Source organism: Drosophila albomicans, chromosome X, assembly GCF_009650485.2.
Source record: "Drosophila albomicans strain 15112-1751.03 chromosome X, ASM965048v2, whole genome shotgun sequence".
Lineage (NCBI taxonomy): Eukaryota > Metazoa > Arthropoda > Insecta > Diptera > Drosophilidae > Drosophila > Drosophila albomicans.
In genome coordinates, this window is record NC_047627.2 from 23,408,571 (window position 1) to 23,430,709 (window position 22,139).

The 22,139-nt window shown below is 42.3% G+C and overlaps 4 protein-coding genes and 1 long non-coding RNA gene across 7 annotated transcripts; 3 read left to right on the forward strand and 2 right to left on the reverse strand.

The window, feature by feature from the left end:
• The first annotated feature begins 53 nt into the window (after positions 1-53).
• Positions 54-3,199, forward strand: LOC117565058 (moesin/ezrin/radixin homolog 2). The gene is made up of 5 exons (XM_034244009.2): positions 54-1,129; positions 1,480-1,582; positions 1,651-1,860; positions 1,922-2,158; positions 2,216-3,199. Exons 1-5 carry the CDS (start codon positions 573-575, stop codon positions 3,032-3,034), a joined length of 1,926 nt encoding a protein of 641 aa, XP_034099900.1. The 5' UTR covers positions 54-572; the 3' UTR covers positions 3,035-3,199.
• A 1,573-nt stretch (positions 3,200-4,772) lies between these two features.
• LOC117578253 (ubiquilin-1) lies at positions 4,773-9,684 on the reverse strand. Its single transcript, XM_034263673.2, has 3 exons — positions 9,385-9,684; positions 6,632-8,144; positions 4,773-6,382 (listed from the first exon to the last, which is right to left on the reverse strand). Exons 1-3 carry the CDS (start codon positions 9,478-9,480, stop codon positions 6,306-6,308), a joined length of 1,686 nt encoding a protein of 561 aa, XP_034119564.1. The 5' UTR covers positions 9,481-9,684; the 3' UTR covers positions 4,773-6,305.
• Positions 9,685-9,993: 309 nt separating this feature from the next.
• On the forward strand, positions 9,994-17,383 carry LOC117578252 (cytokine receptor). Its single transcript, XM_034263672.2, has 4 exons — positions 9,994-10,318; positions 10,446-11,623; positions 12,961-14,024; positions 15,232-17,383. Exons 2-4 carry the CDS (start codon positions 10,446-10,448, stop codon positions 16,785-16,787), a joined length of 3,798 nt encoding a protein of 1,265 aa, XP_034119563.1. The 5' UTR covers positions 9,994-10,318; the 3' UTR covers positions 16,788-17,383.
• A 1,262-nt stretch (positions 17,384-18,645) lies between these two features.
• Positions 18,646-20,400, reverse strand: LOC127565751 (uncharacterized). Of its 2 annotated transcripts, none has more exons than XR_007955109.1 (3): positions 20,308-20,400; positions 19,005-20,250; positions 18,646-18,906 (listed from the first exon to the last, which is right to left on the reverse strand). It is a non-coding gene; the product is annotated as an uncharacterized LOC127565751 (long non-coding RNA). The 2 variants fall into 2 exon arrangements; XR_007955108.1 differs by lacking the exon at positions 20,308-20,400 and having other exon boundaries at positions 19,005-19,994; positions 20,059-20,199.
• Positions 19,234-22,071, forward strand: LOC117578292 (cytokine receptor). 2 transcript variants are annotated; one of them, XM_034263732.2, is made up of 2 exons: positions 19,234-20,348; positions 20,805-22,071. In XM_034263732.2, exons 1-2 carry the CDS (start codon positions 19,234-19,236, stop codon positions 21,868-21,870), a joined length of 2,181 nt encoding a protein of 726 aa, XP_034119623.2. In that variant the 3' UTR covers positions 21,871-22,071. The 2 variants fall into 2 exon arrangements, with proteins under 2 accessions (XP_034119623.2, XP_051861752.1); XM_052005792.1 differs by lacking the exon at positions 19,234-20,348 and adding an exon at positions 20,456-20,751.
• The last annotated feature ends 68 nt before the right edge of the window (positions 22,072-22,139 follow it).

Here is a 22,139-nt window from a genome sequence, read left to right on the forward strand (position 1 = left end):
ATATCATAGAGACACACTGATTCTTTGTTGTTGCTATATTTGTACGCTCGCAATTTATTTTTGACAAACGTTGAAAATGTTGTAATATTGTTAAAATTGTGTAGTTTGTAAAATGAAATGAAGTGCCTCTCCGAAAAGTGCCAGTATTTAACCAGAATATGATGATTATTGTGGCACTATGTGCGAATTCGAATGTGTGTGCGAATGCGATTGGAAATTGGATGGAAGAAAATGCTTGAAGCAAGCAACAAGTAAACACACAAACAAAAAACGCAGCCCCCATACAACACACCACATAATACCTAATAATAAAGTATCTAATAGGTAGAAAAATAAATGTGCATATAATAAGTAGACAGACACATTCATATGTGTGTCAATCGAGTAATTGTTGCAATTGCGGAAGAAGAAAACAACAGCAACAAGAACAACAACAGCTGCAAACACAACTACAACTACAACTACATCACAATTGAGACAGTGTGTCCTTATAGTTTACGCACTTGCCATTGTTATCGTTATCGCTATCGTGATCGCTATCACCATTACTATTGCTATTGCCATCATAGTGGATGATGAGCCCCTTCGGTTCCAAGAAGAACCGTTCACTGCCGGTGCGCGTGAGCACCTTTGACTCCGAACTGGAATTTGAGCTGGAACCCCGTGCAACGGGCCAAGAGCTCTTTGATTTGGTTTGCCGCACAATCGGATTGCGTGAATCGTGGTACTTCGGACTGCAATACGTCGACACACGTAACAATGTCTCCTGGCTCAAAATGGACAAAAAGGTGAAGGATCAAAGGGTCGAGCTGCAGGCGAGCAACAGCATTTATGTGTTCAGCTTCTATGCGAAATTCTTTCCGGAGAATGTGAGCGAAGAGCTCATCCAGGAGATCACACAGCATCTGTTCTTTCTGCAAGTGAAACAGAGCATTCTCTCCATGGACATCTATTGCCGGCCCGAGGCCTCTGTTTTGCTCGCCTCTTACGCTGTCCACGTCCAGTATGGTCCCTACGATTATGAGAGCTACAAGGATGGCATGCTCGCTGGCGGAGAACTGCTGCCCAAAGGCGTCACCGATCAATACCAGATGACGCCCGAGATGTGGGAAGAGCGCATCAAGACCTGGTAAGAGTCGAAAATCCATCCGTCTGTCCGTCTGTTGAAAGCTTTTGCTCTCATAGACTAGCCAAGTTAGAGCCACAAAACTTGTGGACAACACTCGTATAGCCACATCCTTTTAAATTAACTAACTGGTAATAACTGCAAGTTCGGTAATCGAAAATCTGTCCGTCTGTCCGTTTATTAAACCCTCTTGTTCTCATAGACTAGGCAAGTTAGAGCCACAAAACTTGCGGGCAACACTCGTGTAACCACGCCCTCTTACGTCTTTGTAAATCAACTAGTAAAGCTAGAGCCCTAAACATATGTTACACGTAACAAAATAACTTGTAATTTAATGAACAACTGCTTGCCAGGTATATGGATCACGAGCCCATGACGCGTGACGAGGTGGAGATGGAGTATCTGAAGATTGCCCAGGATCTGGACATGTATGGTGTCAACTACTTTCCTATTACAGTAAGTTGTCGCATTCCGTTCTCGCTGTTCTCTCAATTAATACTTTGTGATATTTCTGCCTTACACAGAATAAGAACAAAACCAAATTGTGGCTGGGCGTGACGGCCGTGGGACTGAACATCTATGATGAGCGCGACAAGCTAACGCCAAAGACAACGTTCCAGTGGAACGAGATACGACACGTCAGTTTCGATGATAAGAAATTCACGATACGTCTGGTGGATGCCAAGGTGTCCAACTTTATATTCTACTCGCAGGACTTGCACATTAACAAAATGGTAAGCAGACGATCAAATATGAGTTGAGTAGTCTTTAAACTTTCCTTTCCTTTTCGTTTAGATACTCGATCTGTGCAAGGGCAATCACGATTTGTATATGCGTCGCCGCAAGCCGGACACCATGGAGATACAGCAAATGAAGGCACAGGCCAAAGAGGAGAAGCAACGCAGACAGATCGAGCGCAAGAAATTCATCAGGGAGAAGAAGCTGCGGGAGAAAGCCGAACACGAACGCTACGAGCTGGAGAAGCGGCTGGATCATCTGCAGGACGAGATGCGTATGGCCAACGATGCGCTGGTGAGTTTCGCTCTATCTATCAGCGACTCTTTTTTTGTTAATTGTACGTTTTGGTAGCGACGCTCGGAGGAAACCAAGGAGCTGTACTTTGAGAAGAGTCGCGTCAACGAGGAGCAAATGCAGCTGACCGAGTGCAAGGCGAATCATTTCAAGACGGAAATGGATCGCTTGCGGGAACGCCAGCTGAAGGTGGAGCGCGAGAAGCACGATCTCGAGAAGAAGATACGCGATGCGGACTTCTATGTGCTCCAACTAACCGTCGAGAATGACAAACGCGAGGCCGAAACGGAGAAACTGAAAAAGGAGCTAATCTGTGCCAAAATGGCTGAGCGCGAAGCAACCGCTCGCCTCCTCAACTTCCTCAACAGCGGTCGCAAATCCTCCACTGACAGCCTCTTAACCGCTTCGACAGTGTCCCAGCATGCCAACGTGAATACGGTGTCCAGCAGCATTGCGGCGATTAGCACGCCATCGTTGACCACGAGCAGTTCCACGAACGATATGGAAACGGCGGGCGGCGCTGAGTTGACGACAACTGCCTCGCATTATGCGTCGGCGTTGGGGGATAATTCCAGTGGGATTTCGGATGATTTTGAGCCCAAGGAGTTTATACTCACGGACAACGAAATGGAGCAGATCACCAACGAAATGGAGCGCAGCCATTTGGAGTATTTGCGCAAGTCGAAGAAGCAGGTGCAGAATCAATTGCAGACCCTGCGCAGCGAGATAGCGCCGCACAAGATCGAGGAGAACCAGAGCAACCTGGACATACTCAGCGAGGCGCAGATTAAGGCCGGCGAGAACAAATACTCCACGCTCAAGAAGCTCAAGTCCGGTTCAACAAAGGCGCGAGTCGCTTTCTTCGAGGAGCTCTAACAGCTGCTGCTGTCTTCTGTCTCCTGTTCACTGTCCTCGACCCCAAACTCCCACCTAGACTTATTGCATGTATCTGCTAAATTTGTAACATAATCTATAAGCGAACTCCCGCCCTCACCCAACACAGCAGCTCAGCTCAATAAACTCAAAGAGGGATATACTCGTAAAAGTAACCAGAAAAGTATTTTAATGTAGATCGATGTAGAACCCTTTGGATGGAACAAGGCTTAATTGTTATCTATGGTTTTCAACTGCTCGTAAACGTAGCCCCAGTAATGTATTTTAGATAAGATCGATGTAGATCACTTTGAATAGAACAAAATACTTGCGTATATTGGCATACATCAAATGAATAGATCAATCAAATGGCAAGAGGACATTCCGATAGTCTTCATAGTTCTCTTCTGCTGTCTAAAGTTTTCAACTGCTCTCTTGTTCCTCTTTGCGTCTCGAGGTTTATTGCACTTCGGGTTTTGGTCCATCGCTCGTCAAGTTTGATTTGTGTTCGCTTTCTCACTCTAATTCCTATACAGACCCATTCTCTGACTCACTCACATTCATTAGACTAGGTGCTAGAATTGTCAGGTTTATTCTAGAACTTGTGTGATAACCTTACCGGTACAGCTACTGACCTCCATTTGTCTATTCTCCGTCCCTCCGGATCAGCCGGATCTACCTAAGCCTAAATTTACGTAGGCAAGGTCTCTTGCAGTCAAAAGTATTTTTTTTCGTACTGAAGCGTCTCCAGTAATTAAAGGAAGCAAGACTTTTCGTATATTTAAATATTAAGGGTCTCCAACAGTCGAGAGTATCATGAATTTTTACTCTTCCAGCAGTGCGAAAGGGTCTCTTGCAGTCGAGAGTAGCGCGTTTTTCCCTACTCTTATTTAGATATAACAGTAGGCTCTCAAGTATTTATCTCTAGTATTTTGACAAAGGGTTTCTTGCAGTCGAGAGTAGCATGAATTTTTACTTCTCAAGCAGTGCGAAAGGGTTTCTTTCAGTCAAAAGTAGCATGTTTTTTCTACTCTCATTTAGGTTTAAAAATATGAAGGCTCTCAGGATCTCTAGTATATAAAGGAAGCATGACTTTGCACCGATTCATAGACAAAGGATCTTTAGCAGTCGAAAGTAGCGTGATTTTTCCTACTCTTATTAAGATATAACAGTATAAAGTCTCTCAGGATCAGTAGTAGTTAGGGGCAGCAAGACTTTGCTTCCAAATCGAAGGGTATCCAGGAGTCGAAAGTAGTGTACACTTTTACATTTCCAGAAGTGAGAAATGGTCTCTTCCAGTCGACGGGAACGTTTCTTTTTTGGTAAACTAAAAAGTAGAGAAGATATCTTGTAGTCGAATGCTGCTTGCGTTCTTTGCTCTTTTTATTAGACATTATCGGTTTGTTTTTTTTTTTTTTTTGTTGTAACAAAGTATCATTGTGGTGAATAATTGTTGTGGGATTTGCAATTTCATTTTAAAACATTGACCATTTACATTTATTTATTGGATTTTTTTGTTTTTCTTTTTTGCTTTTCATACAGAAATAAGTAGTAAACGTAGTTTTTCGTTTATATGTCTATTCAATAAATTTACCTTTGCTTTTATTTATTATATTTTTCTCTTCGTTCTTTGTTTTTCTTTATATTCTTTATATTTTGTTAGCCCCCCGTCCCACCCCTTAAAAAAAACACATATTGTATGCTTCCCCCGCCCCTCAACCACCGAACCCCACATTAGTAGTTTTTTTTTAACACATAAAAGGATTTACTTATTTTTTTTGTTTGTTTTGTTTGCTTCTTTCTTATTTTTTTGTTTTCTTTTTGTTGTTTTTTTTTGGTACTAAGGAATTTCAAATAGTTACGTCTTTTTGTTTTTTCTTTGATTTTTTTTCTTTTCTTTTGTAACACCATGGAATATTTGATATATAGTTATGTATATATGCATATAGATATATACATATATGCAAAAAAATAAAAAGCTCAATTTTTGTAATATTAGCATCCAATGCATCCATCCCCCGTCCATCGCATTCCCCCCCCGACCATTGTTTGCCCCTCGTTTTCTTCGATCACGCGTCAATCGCAACAAGTAAGCTACAGTCGAGTGTGCTCGACTGTGAGATACCCGCTACCCATTTTCAATTGTTCAAATATTCCACATTAATATACTACAAGATTCAAAATATACCAAATTGCTACAGCGATAAGTGGTTTTATGTTAATTTGTTTATTAAAAGAGATCCAATTGCTTATACGGACAGACGGACATGGTTACATACATTTCCTGCCTCAATATTAGATTACCCAATGGGAATAGCGGGTATGAAAAATATTTTCAACTGTTTGTGTTCAGCCTCCTCAGGTTGTTATCGATATATTTGTTGTATACATATATAATACATATACTTACGCACACACACAAACATCATGCTTACATTAGTCAAGATCAGTGTGTTTATAGTATTAACAAAAAAAATAAGCATTAACAAAAAAAAAGGAAACTAATATTAAGAATAATGTACATAACATATCAATAGTAATAAGTTGCTATCGTAAGAGGAAAGCTATGCACTTTGCAAATTTAATATTGATCTCGAAGTTGTATGTATATACGTGTGTGTGCGTATCTTTCACTCTCTCTCTTTCACTTTCGTATCCCGTCTTGCCAGCTGCGTTGTACATATGTATTTATACATATATGTATCATCAGTGGTCAGCCCCAATACATTCTCATATCAGTATTGCATTTGTGTTAGTGAGAAATATATGGATGAAGTTAACCAAGTGCCGACCACTCATATACATGAATATATAAGAGAATATCCCAATTTAATTTTACATTAAAATATTATTTGTTGCCGCTGCTGCTGTTGATGTTCTTGTTGTTGTCGTGGTTAACATATCGATAAATTTACTAGCCACCTGCTGAACTTTGGCTTCCACGTCTTTTCATTCAGGAATTTTGAAGTAATGTATGGTCTGTTTATGTATATGTGTGTGTGTGTGTTGAGGACTCTTTTGCATTTCCTTTTGGCCCGTTCTCTTCGCGTTTGCTTAAAATGCGGTATTTTTTTTTTAGTTTGTTTTTGGTTTTTTTCTATATGAAAATAGGGCAGCACTGACAAATGTCTACATGCATCATAGGTGTGTGTGGTGGGTGGAGGGGAGGGGAAACGGCATCAGGTAGGTGAACAGCAGACAGGTGTTGTATACATCATAAACATTATTTGCGTGATTTGGCGTGTAGGCGAGGAGGCGTGGCGCCTTAACAGTGTTAACTCAGGGACAACTGATTCAGCGACAAGAGGCGCTCCACAGCGGCATTGATGTCCCCAAAAGTGGCAATCAGCGCTAGAAGGAGAGAGAAAGAGATAGAGCGTTAATTAGTTGTTTTATACCAAATAAATCGATATTTTATCGATTGCATTTCAAATTTTTTATTTGGGTTGCTCCCAATAAAATAGATGTCGACAAAATAAATAAACTAATTTATTTGATATGGGATTCAATTTCAATTAATTTTTACAAAGCATTTGAAATTTGCAATAAGCTGTGAATTAAACATAGATGTTCTACCAAATGGATCCTTGATAAACTCACCCTGCAAATTGGCCTCACGATTGGCGAATCCCATGGCCGCCAGTTGCTCCAGCTGCGACTGATAGCGCACCTCAGGCGGCTGCGTTGAGTCCGCATTGTTAGACATGCCGTTGAGCATGCGCATCATGAAATCGTTGAAGAGCTGCGCATTGGGACCGCCTCCAGGCGCCAGGGCGGCAGCTGGCGAAGTGCCTGTCGAGTTGGCAGCATTCGGGGCACCAGTTGCACTGTTTGGCGAGGTGTTGTTGATGCTGCCATCGCCGCTCGCCGGATCTGTGGCCGAACCGGAGCCGGGTGTATTGATGCCAGGCGGCGGCGGCGGAATGCCAAGGGTGCCCACTAAATTGGGAGCGGCGCTGCGCAACTGTTCCATGCCCTGCTGGATCTGTAGAATGGCATTGATGGCCTCGGGATTTGTGAGCATGTTCATCACATCGGGATTCTGCATTTGGGCCATAAACTGTGGCATCATCTGTCGCACCTGATCCTGCAGCTGTGGATTGTTCGAGAGCAGCGGACTGCTGCTCAAGAGACGCGATGCCATATCGGGATCCTGTGACATCGACTCCATCATCGAGCGCGTATACGGGGCATTCAAGAGGTTCTGCATCAGGGCCGGATTATCGGCCATCTGTTGCAGCAAGCTGCGCATTGCCGGTGTGTTGAGTACATTATTCGGTGGCTGATCGCCGCCCCGATTGCCAGCAGTGCCTCCAACGCCGCCACCAGCCGATTGGCTGCCATTGCCGCCGCCGGATCGATTGCCACTGCCACCCCAGGGATTGGGCAATGGATTGCGATTCTCGGTGCCCTGCTGTGGATTGGCGACCGAGTTGCCACCGCCGCCCTCGACGAGCCCGGCAAAGGGATTGCGACCAAATGACTCGGTGGCCGCATTCATCATGGGCTCCTGTATATCACGATAGATGCGCTGCAGCGCACTGTAACCGCCGGGCACAGATTCCAAATTGGACATGGCGCGATCATGGGAACGCATTAGCTCCTGCAACATGGATGGATTGCGGGCCAACTCCATGGTCTGGCGCAACAAATCTGGATTGTTGAGCATATGCGATATCTCGGGATTGCGTTGCATCAAATCCTGCATTTGTGGATTCGATGTGATCAGCTGACGCATCGTATCCGGATTGTTCATCATCTGTTGCACCAGCGGATTGTCCATCAGCGAACGCAACATATCCCCATTGTTTAACAGCTCATTCTGCATCCGAGCCTGCAAATCCATAAACGTATTCGATCCGGCACCGAGTGCTTCCATCCCAGCGAGTCCGCCAAATTGATTGAGGCCAAACGGCGTTTGCCGTACGTCGGCGGGGGCGCGAGCGGGCGCCTCGTTGGTGCGCGTGGGCGCCTTGATCACCAGATGCACCGTTAGATTGTCCTTGATGTTGTGCATCTTGAGTGTATCGGTGTCTTTCATGATTTTGCCCGCAAAGATCAGCACTAGTTGTTCCGGTTCCGCTTCGAATTTTTGTGCCACCAGAATTTTGAACTAACGAACGAGAAAAAAATACAAACGATAACAATAACAATAACATCATTGATCAGTGTTGCCTTATCTTTATACATAAATGCATATGCATACACTGTCACACACACACACGCAAGTGCGTATTTGCACTTTGCCATCCTTGTTAACGAGGGAGAGAGCGAGAGCGCAAGACTAAGAATATGCATTATACCTTCCCAATTATATGCGCACACATTAACGCGCTCGCTCGCACACATTCACCCAGAACAGTCACAAGTGTGCCCACCCTATTCCATTTGCTGAGGCCCACTTCAGACGAGCACTTTTAAATGACTTTTTCTAGATATAGAAAGCGATCTATTGCTTACCTTTTTTTCGTCGGTCAACTCGAGCCATTTATATGACAGTATTTAGTATTTATTTGAAAGAATTAAACTAATTTATGTGCGATCTATCACTCAAAAAGTGCTCGTGTAAAGTGGGTCTTTACCCTAGGCTGAGGCTTGCTTCATGTTGTTAACCACAATAATTATGTTTTATTACAGACACACAAAACACACATAGAGAACACACACAACTTGCTCGCTTGTGCCCTCATTTACCCCTTCGCTATACATATGCACTCGACACATTTCCTTTCAGTACGGATCTCTCAATTGTACTAGTTCCGAACTATCTACTTCGTGCACAACTGTGGACTACACAGTTAATGGTGCGCATTTTCTATAGAAGGTGACTGGTTCGTCCCATACATTTGATAAACAAACGCAGGTCGAATTCAAATAACAATCGTTCCTTTAATTTGGAAATTATGTGAAATTGTACGAGCGGACATGAACACGAAAAATATAAGTTTTTACATAATTTAACTCTTTAACAGACGCAATTAAAGTTGTCGGCAGACAAGGTTTAGGCGGGAGACCAACAAGAGGAACTGCATTGCACAAGAAATTGTATAGTTAATAGAAGTAACGAAACTATTGTTGATAATAGGTAATCAAAACAATATACAATGAGACATTGTTTCCCTCAAATCGAATAATTAAAACAATAAAGCAAAATGTAATTAATTTGTATTTCACAACATCCTCCATCTATGCAATATTTGTGCTATTCTATGCCCATTCATTATACACTGGGTATCCAGAACGTACCATTCGCTGGTTGGCTGGTTAACGGCGCACTTGTATTGCACCCAAAATCTCTAGTGAACTCGGTAGTGTCGTAGTAGTACTTTGTACTGAAGGGTTGTAGTACTCACATCTTTTATTCCAGAATCTTCATCGACTTCAACAGTTTTCTTGTCCTTTGGCGTTTTAACCACCACGTTGATGCGTTTACTACCGCCTTCGGCCATTTTGATTGTTTGTTTTTCTATCGCTAGTTTGTTGTCTTGTCTTTAAATAATATATTGTTTGCAAGAGTTTTTTTTATTTTTTTGTTGGTTGCTCTCCTTTCGAAATTTATACGTGCTTTCAAACTAAATTATTTTCCATTTGATGAAAACTAATTCGTCACTTTCTCACATACGACACACACACGCGCACACACACACAGTAACGTCACACATACGAGAAATTGAATGTGGCCAAATACCAATTCTGCGTTAAATACCCCAAAACACAACACAAAACCATAACAGTATTTGCCAGTCACATATTGCGCAAGCGATGAAGCCAAACAATGCCAGAAATTTACAGAGAAATTGCTTATAAAAATAGTTTTATTGCTATAATTCCATATACAAATTTGTGTATGTTCAGCGGCAGATTATGAAGCACAAAAGTGAAATGTGAATGTTTTTCAGTATATTTGGGAGTACAAATGTGCACGCAGACTGGCCACATTGGTGCACACACGCAAACGTAAAGCAAGACAGGCAAAGCAACGCATAAGGCAGGCAGGCAAAGCAAACGGTTGCACATACTGTTATTAAAACGCAACAATAAACAACAAAATACGTTGTCGAGTTTTTTAATTTATTGTACTATTGAATTTGAAGCTGCCGTTTTAGTGAGTTTTAAAACGGATAGTAATAGTGATTGTGAAACGACGAACTCGAGAAATCAAAATGCCATATAAATCAGTTCTTGGAATTTGGTAACATACAAATATAAAACGGATTCCAAGAATTACCAATACCAGTGCCAACAAGTGCCTCATACGCAGCCAGGTATTTTCTGTTGAATCGCAAGGTGTGTACATACTTATTTCTGTGCTGTGCATATGCGCGAGTGTGGCCCTACTTAATTTTGTTAGTTGTTTGTTATTATTGTTGTGAATATTGTGTATTGTGTGTGTAAATATCGAAACAATTAGCAGATGTTGACGCGCATTATGATCGATCGAGGTGCGCATACGGCATTTATGCTGTTTATACTGCTCGGCTTTAACATCCACCTGGCACTGTGCAACAAAGGGTCGCCTGGCCTGGCGCTGCCACAGCGAGTGGAGCTGCCAATTGGCAGTGATTTGAATATTAGTTGCACCATCGATACGGAATATTTCAGTCAAATTGAACAGACCTGCAATGCATCACAGCTCTATTTCAAGATGTCCACGCATCAGGGCAGCAGGGAAACCATCTACAAGACCAAGCCATATATCTGGTATATCAACGACACCAGCATTCTTTTTACCGCCCACAACCTGAGCGAACAGGATGCGACCTATGTGTGCATGTGCGACATGCACGGCATTGATCAATCAAAGGTTTTTGTGGGCAGCCCACCCTCCAAGGTGCAGGACTTTGAATGCACCAGCTACAATTGGGATTACATGTTCTGCAATTTTACGACTCCCAAGAACAGCATCATCACCAAATACAATGTCAGTTTTGAGACGCAAAAGAACTCAATTTATCGCTACTACGTCGATTGCAATTTCGATGGTGCTCCCATTGTGAATTGTAACATTACAAACGAAAAGTATCGCAAGTTTAATGAATACTTCTACTTTCGCCTGGAGATGTCAAATGCCCTGGGCCAGGAGATACAATATGTGGAAGTGAATAATGTGGAGCGAATGCTGCTCGCTCAGCCCGGCGAACAGCTGAAGCTGCTCAATACGACGAAGGATTCGATTTGCATTACCTGGATAATGCCGCGACGCAGCAACTTCAATGGTGGTGTTCTCTGGTCTGTTCTGGTGACTCCCGAGAACTTCTCGACCATCATGCGTCCAATGTGGCGCAACAATTCGTCGACTGTCCATGATACGTTATGTTTGACGGAGTTGCCCTATGCCGGCTATAAATATTTGCTTGAGTTGCGCGTGCGCAACAACAAAACCAAATCCCGCTTCAGTCAGCCATTGAATTATTATTTTCGGACCGCACCGGAGCGTCCAGATCGTCCGCCACGCGTCACCAATGGCAGCTTCTATGTCTATTCATCAGAATCACAGTTGACGGTCTATTGGGAGCAACTGGAGAAACACGAGATGAATGGCGATAACTTCACCTATGTGATTAGCGAGTTTCGCGTGAATGGCAAACTCAAGTGAGTACATAATTCTCTTTATTATATTGTATTTCATTTGCAATCATAATGAGATCAGCATCGTAGATATTTTAATTCATTGAAAATTAAATTCCGGGTCGAAGAGCAATTCCTGGAGCTCGTTATTCGTGCAGAGTAGCAGAGTGAACACTGGTTTTGATTTCTCGGAAGTGTTGCCACACATTCACTTGGATGCTAATAAATATTGCTGGTTATCAGTGACAATCGATAATATCGATAGCATTCAATGCAAGTGTACTCCATCTGCACATGTGTGTGTGGTTGTGTGTCTTTGACTTTTGTTCTGCGTAATTTCGAAGATAGCGAAAACAAGTCGACCGGGCGCGCAAGTGCACACACATACAATCTCACTTTTTCGTGTGTGTGTGAAACATAGAACATAAATTCAATTCGCAACTTTTCCCCTACACACAGTTATGATACGATTCAATGTACATTGAGCTTGTGTCTGTGTGCATGAATTTCTAGAAAATTGTTTATTTTTAAAAATTCCTTGAATTTCTCTGGTTGCTTTGCTTCTTCTTCATAATTGGTGAGGGCGTTTGTGATGGGGGAGGTGGTTGGTGTCTTTTAAGAAGAAATGCGCTTCAATAATGTAATTGAAAAGTAACACATTGGGGATAGTCGAGCATTTTTTTTTAGAAATTGAAATTGCTTAATGTGTGCTCGAGAAATACCTCAACGTACTTACTTAGTTATGCATATGCATTTGCTGCGGCTTCCAAATAATTGGAATGTTTTGCCAAGCTCTTTTATACCCTATATGTACATACATATTTTAGAATAATATTTGCAGCGTGTGGGTGGGTTGGGATGTTTATAGCGCGTATATAAACATTGAAATACTATTTAATGGAAATGTTTGTATACAAGCATGTATTGATTCATTCACAAGTAGTGAATTAATAATTGCAAAAGTTTAAAAGGTTATCGTAAAGAGCAGTTGAATTTTCTAAAAGGCTGGCTTTGGCTGGCGCCATCTGGTGATATGATTATGTAGTCAACAATGAATAAAAGCAGTTTGCGCCATCTGGTGTGCAAGCTGTGCGCTGGAATGCGTTAGCAGTGCTTATACAAACAGTCAACAGTGGCGTTTTGAGTTGACAAAGTAGACACAAATTGTTAAATTAAATTAATCGAGGCTTACATGATTAGAAAACTTCAAAGTTTGAATGAAAATGATCAGGTTAGTTTATCAAATAACCTGAGATGATTTTCACTGGTAGTAGCGGCAGCTGCGGCAGTGATAGCAGCGCCCTCTATGTGTCAATGACTGCCAACTAATCCGTTTCGCATTGATTTCGTTGTTTCTGCAGCGACACTTCAAGGATCAAGATGGACATGAACTCGGCCACCATCGAGAACTGGAACAAGACAGTCAAGCATGAACTGCTCATTCGCAGCAGCAACAATGTAAACACCTCGGTGGAGGCAAGTCGTCTAGTTATTCCGGCCATCACAAGCGAGGACACGCGTCAACGGGTACCAAAGAAGATACGCAGCGTTTACCACTCGAGCAACGCGAGCTATACGATTAGCTGGAAGGAGCCGAACAACAGCAGCGAACTGATCAACTACACTGTCTTCTGGTGCAACTCGAAGCCGGCGCTGCAATCGAAATGCAATGGAACCATTCACTTTGAGCATGTGCCCAGGGATCGGGTGCAGTTCACCACACGCAGTGCTCAGCCGACGTCGCTGAATATGGCGGTGTCGGCGAACTATGTGGATCGCAACACGGGCATGCACTGGATGAGCTGCTCCCGCGATGTCTCCGATGATCTGGCCAAAATGGAGCCCAGCATCGAGGAGGTGACCAACTCATCGCTGGCCGTCAAATGGAGCACCGAACGCGTCTGTCCCGCCATCCTCAGTGGCTACAATCTAACCTACTGTCAACGCTCCGCTGGCAAACCCGATAACTGCACCACCAAGGTCCTCGACTCCAATGCCGTCGACTTCACCATTCACAACCTGGAACCTTACACTTACTACAGCGTCAAGATGTTCATGTACTCGAGTTCGCGTGCCAGCAAATACAGCGATGAGCTGATCAATCGCACCGGCGAAGCGGCCCCGACGCAACCACGTCAACTGCAGTACTCCCGCCTGAGCAACACTAGCGTCATCCTCTCGTGGAAGCCGCCGCTGAAGGCGAATGGCGTCGTCCGTGCCTACGAGGGCAGCTTTAGGCACCACAACAAGACCGAGTACTTCAAGCTACCCGCCTACACTGATGAGCTGGTGGACAACGAGAAGCTGGTCATCTACGAGCTGGGCAACCTCACCGCCTACACGCACTACGAGATCAGCATTCGCGCCCGCACGCTCTACAGCTCCGAGCCGAGCAACGTCATCCGCTTTCGCACCGCCGTTGGAGGTGAGTTTAGGATTTGGGTTAAAGCAGAACAGAACTGAAGTAGATAACTCTTCCGGTCTGCCTGCCTGTCTGTCTGTTTGTATCTTAATATCGAGTATATTCCACGGAATCTTCAGCAATTGTCTGTGAATCATTACTGCTCGTTTATACCGCTAGCCGTAGGGTAGAGGTTATTTAGGAAACCATTTTGAATCGCAACAAACGCCTACTTACTACAGGTATTAGTTGCTTTGGCTGACAGTTTGGTATATTTTGTACTTTATGGTATATTTGAATACAGATAGATATAGTACTATATACCAAATATCAGCCAACGGTGTGTGGCTGACAATCTGGTATATTTGATTGCAGTACTATATGGATATACCAAATATAGCAATCTGTATATTTTAGTATTTTTCGGTATATTCATTCGGTATATTTTTAGAATATTTAAAATAGTTAGCAAGCATATTTTGTAATCAATGGTATATTTCAGTATTACACTATATCGATACACCAAATATAGTCATTAGTATATTTTAGTATTTTTCGGTATATTATTTTAGTATATTTTTAGAATAATCAATTTTTAAAGTGGGTAACAGGTATATTTGAATGCAGTACTATATTTATATACCAATTATAGCCATCAGCATATTTTTTTTTATTTTTGGTATATTAATTCGGTATTTTTGTGTAGAATGAGTAGAATGTATATTTTGTGGTCTGTGGTATATTTGAATGTAGCCATCGGTATATTTTAGTATTTTTGTATATTTTTAGAATATGGTTTTATTACAAATGAGGAATATAGGTTCATGTGGTATATTTTAAGAATATTTAATATTGAAAACCAAATAATATATACCAAACAAAGTCTTATATTTTTGTATTTTTCGGCATATTATTTTAGTATATTTTTAGAATATTAAAAATGATTAGCGGGTATTTAACACTAGACTGTAGCTTTTTTGCTTGCTATGTTTATTTACAATAAGGAAAAGCAATGACTAATGATTAATTATAGCAAGAGCACAAACAGTTTTCTAGCAAACTCTGCCATCCGTCTGTCCGTCCTTCCTTTTAAGCAATTATAACTCAACGTCTGAATGAGCTAGGTAGATAATAATGGATGAGCACATCTCGGAGATCAACTAAGAAATGGAAAATGTAGAAAGTGTTTTCACTATTTGAACTCAATTCTAAATTGTGGTCCTTTTTGCAGTGCCATCGCCGCCGCAGTATCTCAGTGCGGAGAACAAGCTGGAGAGCATGACGCTGGAGTGGGTGGCTCCTCTGCAGCCAGCAGGACGACTGGAATACTACGAGGTGTCCGTCCGGGAGAGGGACGAGAATAATAGTGTGATCAGTCAACGATCGAGCTACATCAGTGGCGAGCAGAATCGCAGCTGTGTGATGATGACGCCCGTGTGTACGCCAATGCATGCGTTTTACTATCAGGTGCGTGCCGTGAATGTGGAGCAACTGGAGCAGCAGCTGGAGGAGCACAAGGTGCCACACTTTATTACCTCGTGGCCACAACAATGTGCTGCACAGCCGGCATTGAATGCAGCCGCGTGGAAGCAGCTGGAGAACTATTCAAATGCGTCGCTGTATCGATTGCACAAGTCCAGCTGGACGGTGCAGCAGGTGAGCTGCTCCCCGGATGGCAGGAACAACACCAAGGCGCTGCTGACTAGCGTCCAACTGATTGTCATTGCGATTGTGCTGTTTGGCACCGGCCACGTTGCCATACGCAAGTATCAAAAGATGTCGGACATTGATCTGGAGCTGCCGTCGGGTCTGAAGGAGACACTGAAGAAACCGATGGAGAGCAGCTCGCTGGGATTGGGTTTGGGATTGGGCGGCATGACGGTCGGAGAGCGTGTAACAAATGCGGGCGGCATCATTGACAGTCGCATGGACTCGCCGCCGCAATATTCTCCACAGGATTTGCCCCACGATTTCGGAGGCAGCGGGAATGAGAGCGCCAAGCTGCTGTTGGCCAACAACTCGTCGAGCAGCGGCTGTGGCATGGAGCGTCTCGATGGCTACGAAGAGGATCAGCAGGCAGTAACATCGCTGCCCCCGGCCAGCTACTTGTCGATGAGCCAGAGCAATTACCTCGACGATGACAGCGTGAACAATGCGAATGCCACCGAATTGATTGCCACAACTCATGCAGCGGCTGCTGCTGCTGAGAATGCTGCTGCCGGTGGCTACATCAAGCCGACGCAAATGAAGAATTGGAACAGCAATGCCAACAACACTCCCACAAATGCCAATAGCTTGCCCCTGAGTGGTTATGTGCCTGTTCAAGTGCTGCAGCAAGCACGTGCTAATCCTCCAGCTGCAGCTCCGACAACAGCTGTGCCGCAGCCTCAGCAGCTGCACTTGCTCAGCAGCAGCAACTATGTGCAAGCTGCCGATCTGCACAAACTGAAGGCAGCGGCGCCAACGTCGACGCCGCCGCCGTCGGTGGCGCCTCCGGCAGCCAACAGCTTTGGCTACACGTCCATGGAGCAGCTGCAGCGTACGGGGCTGATGAAGCCAACGGTGCCCAGCTACGTGCAGCCGCCAGCAAATTTGCATCATCAGCGTTTGCTGCAACAGCAACAATCATCGCTTCATCCTCATCCCCATCATCAACAGCAGCAGCTGCAGCAAACGCATCACCAACAGCACCAACAACAACAGCAGCAGCAACAACAGCCGAATATTGGTGGCTATGTGACGCCACAGGATCTGAATGCCATTGCCCTCAATCGCCATATGCTGTAAGCAAGACACCCAACAAACCATCGATCGAAGCAATAGATGGCAGAGGCAAAATGGGTAGAAGAGAAAGAGAGAGATCGGATTAGAACATGACCACAACAATATGGATATGGATAAAATGATGACCATGACCAACATCAGCACAAGAATAAGAAATGACGAAATCGCTACCGAGACGTTTCAATCATCAAATATCAACAATTTTAATAGTTATTACCTGCACTCAAAATGGGTTGGCTTCTATGTGATGTGCATGTGGATTGCGTCGTTTAGTTTCGTTTCGTTGTGTGTTTGTCCAATGGCCTCGCATGATTGATGATGATGATGATGATGATGCACACTCTAGTATTGTTTTTTTTATTTTTTTTAACTATCATTTACTTTACCACGTACGCTATGCCTAATAACTGATGATAACTATGACTACACACACACAAACACACACACACACACAAATAACTATGTATTAACTATTACCTATAGCTTACACTTACATTATATGTAAACAAACAAACACTTTTAAACATTTACCCACATCGCGAGTTGGGTAAACGCTAGACAAGTTGTAAGAATAAATATAAATACATATAACTTTAAAACCGAGCGATTTCATTATTTGAATCTGGCGCCATCTTTCAGCGCGATAACTTAGCACAACATATCGATAGTGCGGTTGGATTTAAATGCTTTACATCGGTAATCGACTCTTACTTTTATCGCTTTTTAAATTCAGTAATCGACTTTTTTACTTTTATCGCCTTTTTAAATTCGACTAACGACTTTTGTACTCTTATCGCCTTTTTAAATTCGGTAATCGACTTTTCACTTTTATCGCCTTTTTAAATTCTTCGCTAACGGCCACATTGTTTTGTTAGCACGGCGCACCGTGGACCTCTTGTGACACATCAAAGTCGAATTTTAATTACGCATTGTGTTTATTTCTGTCTTCATTGAAATATGTAATAAGCAAAATGCTGTTACACAAAAAGAAAGCTTATGGATAAGCTTTTAAACGCATTCCAAATCAGCGGCAAGCTTTCAAATAAAAACCTAAAACATGTCCGGCAGCGCACACGCAAATAATAAAAGTTATTTTTGAATCGTGCGTCTAAAGTTACGAATTGAAAGCGGTTATTAAAAAATTAAATAAAAATTGTTTTCTTCACTAAGGTATGTTTTTTTATTGTATGTTTTGTTCGAAAATTGTTTTATACGAGAGGTGTGAGATTTAATTGATGTAGGATTTAAAAATATAGAATATGTAATAAATATATTGCAAACCTTTAATTTACTATTCAAATTCCGTTAGAATTGACCCACTGTACTGCGTGTGATTTCCTTGCTCCCATCGGCGATTGTAAAATTTCCCGAAACTGTTCTAGTTCCATGAATATCATTATTTTGTTGACATTTGTGAGTTGCTCTGACCCGCGCCACGATAAGCAACTGCGTACGAAACAATCAACAAAAGTTTGTGTATACGTATGTATTTCGAAGAATATATAAATTTCCAGAACGTGTCCGTTGGGAATATTTCTATAGGCTCGCAATTGTGGGAGTTTAACCTTGCTCTAATGCCTTATCAACATATTTAAGTGTATAAATAAATATATTGTGAACATTATTTTATTTTATCCAAGTGCTTGTGTTTTCCCTCAAGGAACCATAACCACAATTTTATTGTTGATAAGAGAGAGAGAGAGAGAAAGAGAGAGAGAGAGAGAGCAACGTAATATAAAAAAACGATCTTTGTAATCCGTACACTCAATACTCTGTACTTTTTCTAGACTTCTGTAGAAATCTTTCGATTTAACTAGAAATGAACTCTATCTGTGATCCTGAGATCATTGCACGCGTTCATATTAAACTGATAATTATTGTAATTACATTTTTTATATTCGTTTCGCAATAAATAACAGAAATTCACAGAATTAATCATAACAATATCCGCGGAAAATAACAAATAACAAAATGAAATATGATCGACTGCGAAATACGCATTCATCTTCCATCCATCCTTAGGTAGAAGCTCTTTCGATAAAGATCGTTATTTCTATATTCATCTTTATATTATTTAAGGTTTGCATTTGACTCTGTGATGGATTCTTTCAACGATAAGTGTCTGCAAATAAAAAATGTCAGGTGAATTCTTTGTTTTTGGGGGAACTGTTAAATATTATGTATAAGAACATAATTAAAAATTGAAAATTAATAAAATACCTTTTCCCTCCACAAACTAAAGGGTATCAGGAACAGCTCATATATTTTAAATCGATCTCCGCCGTTGAGCCCGACTGTCAACTTTTAGCAATCAGAAGCTCAAGTTCGCGTCGCAAAGCACGAACGAACAATCTCGCGTCTCCGACGGATTTCAATATAGATTTGTAATTTTGTTGTATGTACAGTACGTAAATACGTATGTATTTATATTAAGTCGGCTGCAACTGCGATGCGGCTCTCATCAGTTTGGATTTTCATTGCGATCACGTGCATTTCGCCTTCGTATTGTAAGTGCGGTATATCAATATCAAAAGGTGTCGAGATTCAAGTGTCGCAGGAGCGACTGCGCAAAGGCGATGCGTATAATATTACCTGTTCGATTGTAGATCTCGAAGAGGTGCAACGCAATTGCAAATCACATAAGATTGATATACTCGCGAATAACACGAAAGTGGCCACGAAATATATCAATGCGACAACCTTGTATCATCAAGTTGATTCGGCTCAGCCACAACACATAAGCAGCGGATATTTTTGTTCCTGCAACGGAGCAGGTCTCGTGGCCATTAAATTCCAGATTGGTGTTCAGCTACACATCGACGATTTTGATTGCCACTTTTTGGATGAACCCGGTACGCAACTTGTGTGCACATTTAGTGCGCCGCCTCAGTCCTTCGATGTGAATCCACAAACCAGTTATAAGCTCGAATATAAGAGGCGGTGGTGGAACTGCACCACAACAACAACAAACAGCCTTGCAAGGGTGCAATGCATTGTGCCCAGTAGCCACTTCAGCAAGTTTGAATCCGAATATAAGCTGACGGTCTCCATGGACGATGGTCTAGGTGTGATGAATAACACATTCACGCGATCCAAGACCGAGTGCACTGTGCTGCCGGCCATGGAGGAGCTGAGGCAGCTCAATCGCAGCAGCAACTCCCACTGCCTACAATATAGAGATTTGAGGAAATCGAATCATGATGGCGCGTGCTGTGAATACAATCTGAAATTGGAGCCAAATACTACCCACAAAGTGTCGACTGACAATACAAACCTAATAATATGTCTGTCGCAACTGTTGCCGCACCAGAACTACACGTTAAACGTGAGTCGGCGTCTCAACCATCCAAAAACACATTGGAGCGAGGAAGCTGTTTACAAGTTTAGCACAGATGCCACCATTCCGCCACGGCCGCCAAATGTCTGGTCGAATGGTTATGTCGTCGATAGCAGTCGCCGGGAATTGCTAGTGTATTGGCAGCCATTAAATGAGAGCGAATATAATGGATTTAATTTCACCTACAACGTTACTGTGCGCGACAGCCTGGGAAACTTTCAAGTCGGGTAAGTACGCCATTTTTGTTTTTGTTTTTTTTTTTTAACGTGTGGCAGCACTGATCGATAATCTCCGAGTTGTACTTCGAAAACAGGCTCAAATCAAATTTCGATTTTAATAGATTCCAAATTTAATTTTTATTTACGTTATTCAAATATTTCTGAATCTCATGGAATTGAAATTTATTTGAATTTTGCAGTCGTGCAATTTTCAGTTTTTTGTTAACATAAATTGTGGTCACACTAGTCGATAGTCGATTGCAGCTCATTTCAATAACGCGCTCAAATTCGAATTGTATTTGTCACCTTTGGGAATACCGCAGATTAATTTGAGAAATATTTTCCTATTCGCTGAAATCAAATTAGAATAACTTTTATTATTTATTGACTCACAAAACAAACGTTGCCACATGTAAATCTATTTAGTGTGATTACATTGCATATTTGTACTGAACTTCTCCACAGGAATGCAAACATTCACCTGGAATCGAATACGGCTCGCATCAGCGGCATGCCACCGTCGACATCGGGGAGCGATACCTATGTGATAACAATCAAAAGCCAAAATAGTGCGGGACTCTCGGAAAACAGCAGCGACATTTTGATATCCCAGTTGACAAACGCAGAGGATCGTAAACCGATTGATATGTGCATCGAAACGGAAACACAGAAATTGCGTTGGAAAGAACCGAAGATAACCGACGGTCTCACCTCCTATACTATCTATTCGTGTGATACCACTAAAGCCGTTCCCGATCGCTGTAAGGATCCATTACGTCTAGCGGCAACGAATACGAACAGTTGGGATAATTATTTCATCTTCCATAATTCATATAAATATTATAAATGGGCCGTTGCTGGCAACTACAGCGGATCGACGGCCGCCGGCGGCATTGTCTGGTTGGATGATAAGAATTCGTGTCACACGAATGCTGGCGAATCACCATTCGACAACCGAAATGTTCACGCAATCATTGCACTGGGCGTTCTTGGCGTTACTTTATATTTTCTTATACGCAAATTCCGCTACATGTCGGACATTAAGGTCGACCTGCCACCTGGTGTTCTAGTCGATCGGGAGTCGAATCAATTGCTACTCACCGCGATCGATGACATTCCCCTCACTCACAGACAGGATGTATACAGCGTGACCATAAAGCCAATTGTCATCGACAATAAAAGCGACATCACCGATAAAAATACCAGCACGGATAACAGCGCTAACATTGATACCAGCGCTACCATCGATAACAGCGCTTACATTGATACCAGCGCTACCACCGATAACAGCGCTTACATTGATACCAGCTCAACCATCGATAAGAACACGTTTAGCATCGATAACGTCAATAATGCTGGCTACACAGAACTCTCGCCTATGTTGCTAACGCCACGATTCAGCGCCACCGATAACAAATCGATAAATCCTCGAAATGAACCTGCTGTTATGGACTACGTTGCGATGGATATGGTGGCAAGGCGACAGCTTCCGGAATATGTTAAGCCACCGGGATTGTATGCAGTTTTGTAAATGATCCCAAGTCTTAAGTTTTTTCACCCACACATTGTAAATAACACGATTGCATTTATTTAATTAAGCTTTTTTTTTTTTTGTATGCATACATACATACATGAGTCTCGTATTTTCGCTACCTCAACAGTATGTCTCATAACAAGATAAGTACGAGATTTCCTAACATTTCCCAACGACGAAACATCCAGAAAATTGCAAACTTATGTGTAACTCTTATCGTTTGAACAATCAGGACAAAATATGATGATTCACGATGACATTCTTAA

Coding starts and splice junctions, on each gene's coding strand:
- LOC117565058 (XM_034244009.2), top strand. CDS start 573: ATGATGAGCCCCTTCGGTTCCAAGAAGAACCGTTCACTGCCGGTGCGC. Junction 1,583..1,650: donor TCAACTACTTTCCTATTACA/GTAAGTTGTCGC, acceptor TGCCTTACACAG/AATAAGAACAAAACCAAATT. Junction 2,159..2,215: donor GTATGGCCAACGATGCGCTG/GTGAGTTTCGCT, acceptor ACGTTTTGGTAG/CGACGCTCGGAGGAAACCAA.
- LOC117578253 (XM_034263673.2), bottom strand. CDS start 9,480: ATGGCCGAAGGCGGTAGTAAACGCATCAACGTGGTGGTTAAAACGCCA. Junction 8,145..9,384: donor AAGATTCTGGAATAAAAGAT/GTGAGTACTACA, acceptor CTCGTTCGTTAG/TTCAAAATTCTGGTGGCACA. Junction 6,383..6,631: donor TCGTGAGGCCAATTTGCAGG/GTGAGTTTATCA, acceptor CTCTCCTTCTAG/CGCTGATTGCCACTTTTGGG.
- LOC117578292 (XM_034263732.2), top strand. CDS start 19,234: ATGCGGCTCTCATCAGTTTGGATTTTCATTGCGATCACGTGCATTTCG. Junction 20,349..20,804: donor CTGGGAAACTTTCAAGTCGG/GTAAGTACGCCA, acceptor ACTTCTCCACAG/GAATGCAAACATTCACCTGG.
- LOC117578252 (XM_034263672.2), top strand. CDS start 10,446: ATGTTGACGCGCATTATGATCGATCGAGGTGCGCATACGGCATTTATG. Junction 11,624..12,960: donor CGCGTGAATGGCAAACTCAA/GTGAGTACATAA, acceptor TTGTTTCTGCAG/CGACACTTCAAGGATCAAGA. Junction 14,025..15,231: donor CTTTCGCACCGCCGTTGGAG/GTGAGTTTAGGA, acceptor TCCTTTTTGCAG/TGCCATCGCCGCCGCAGTAT.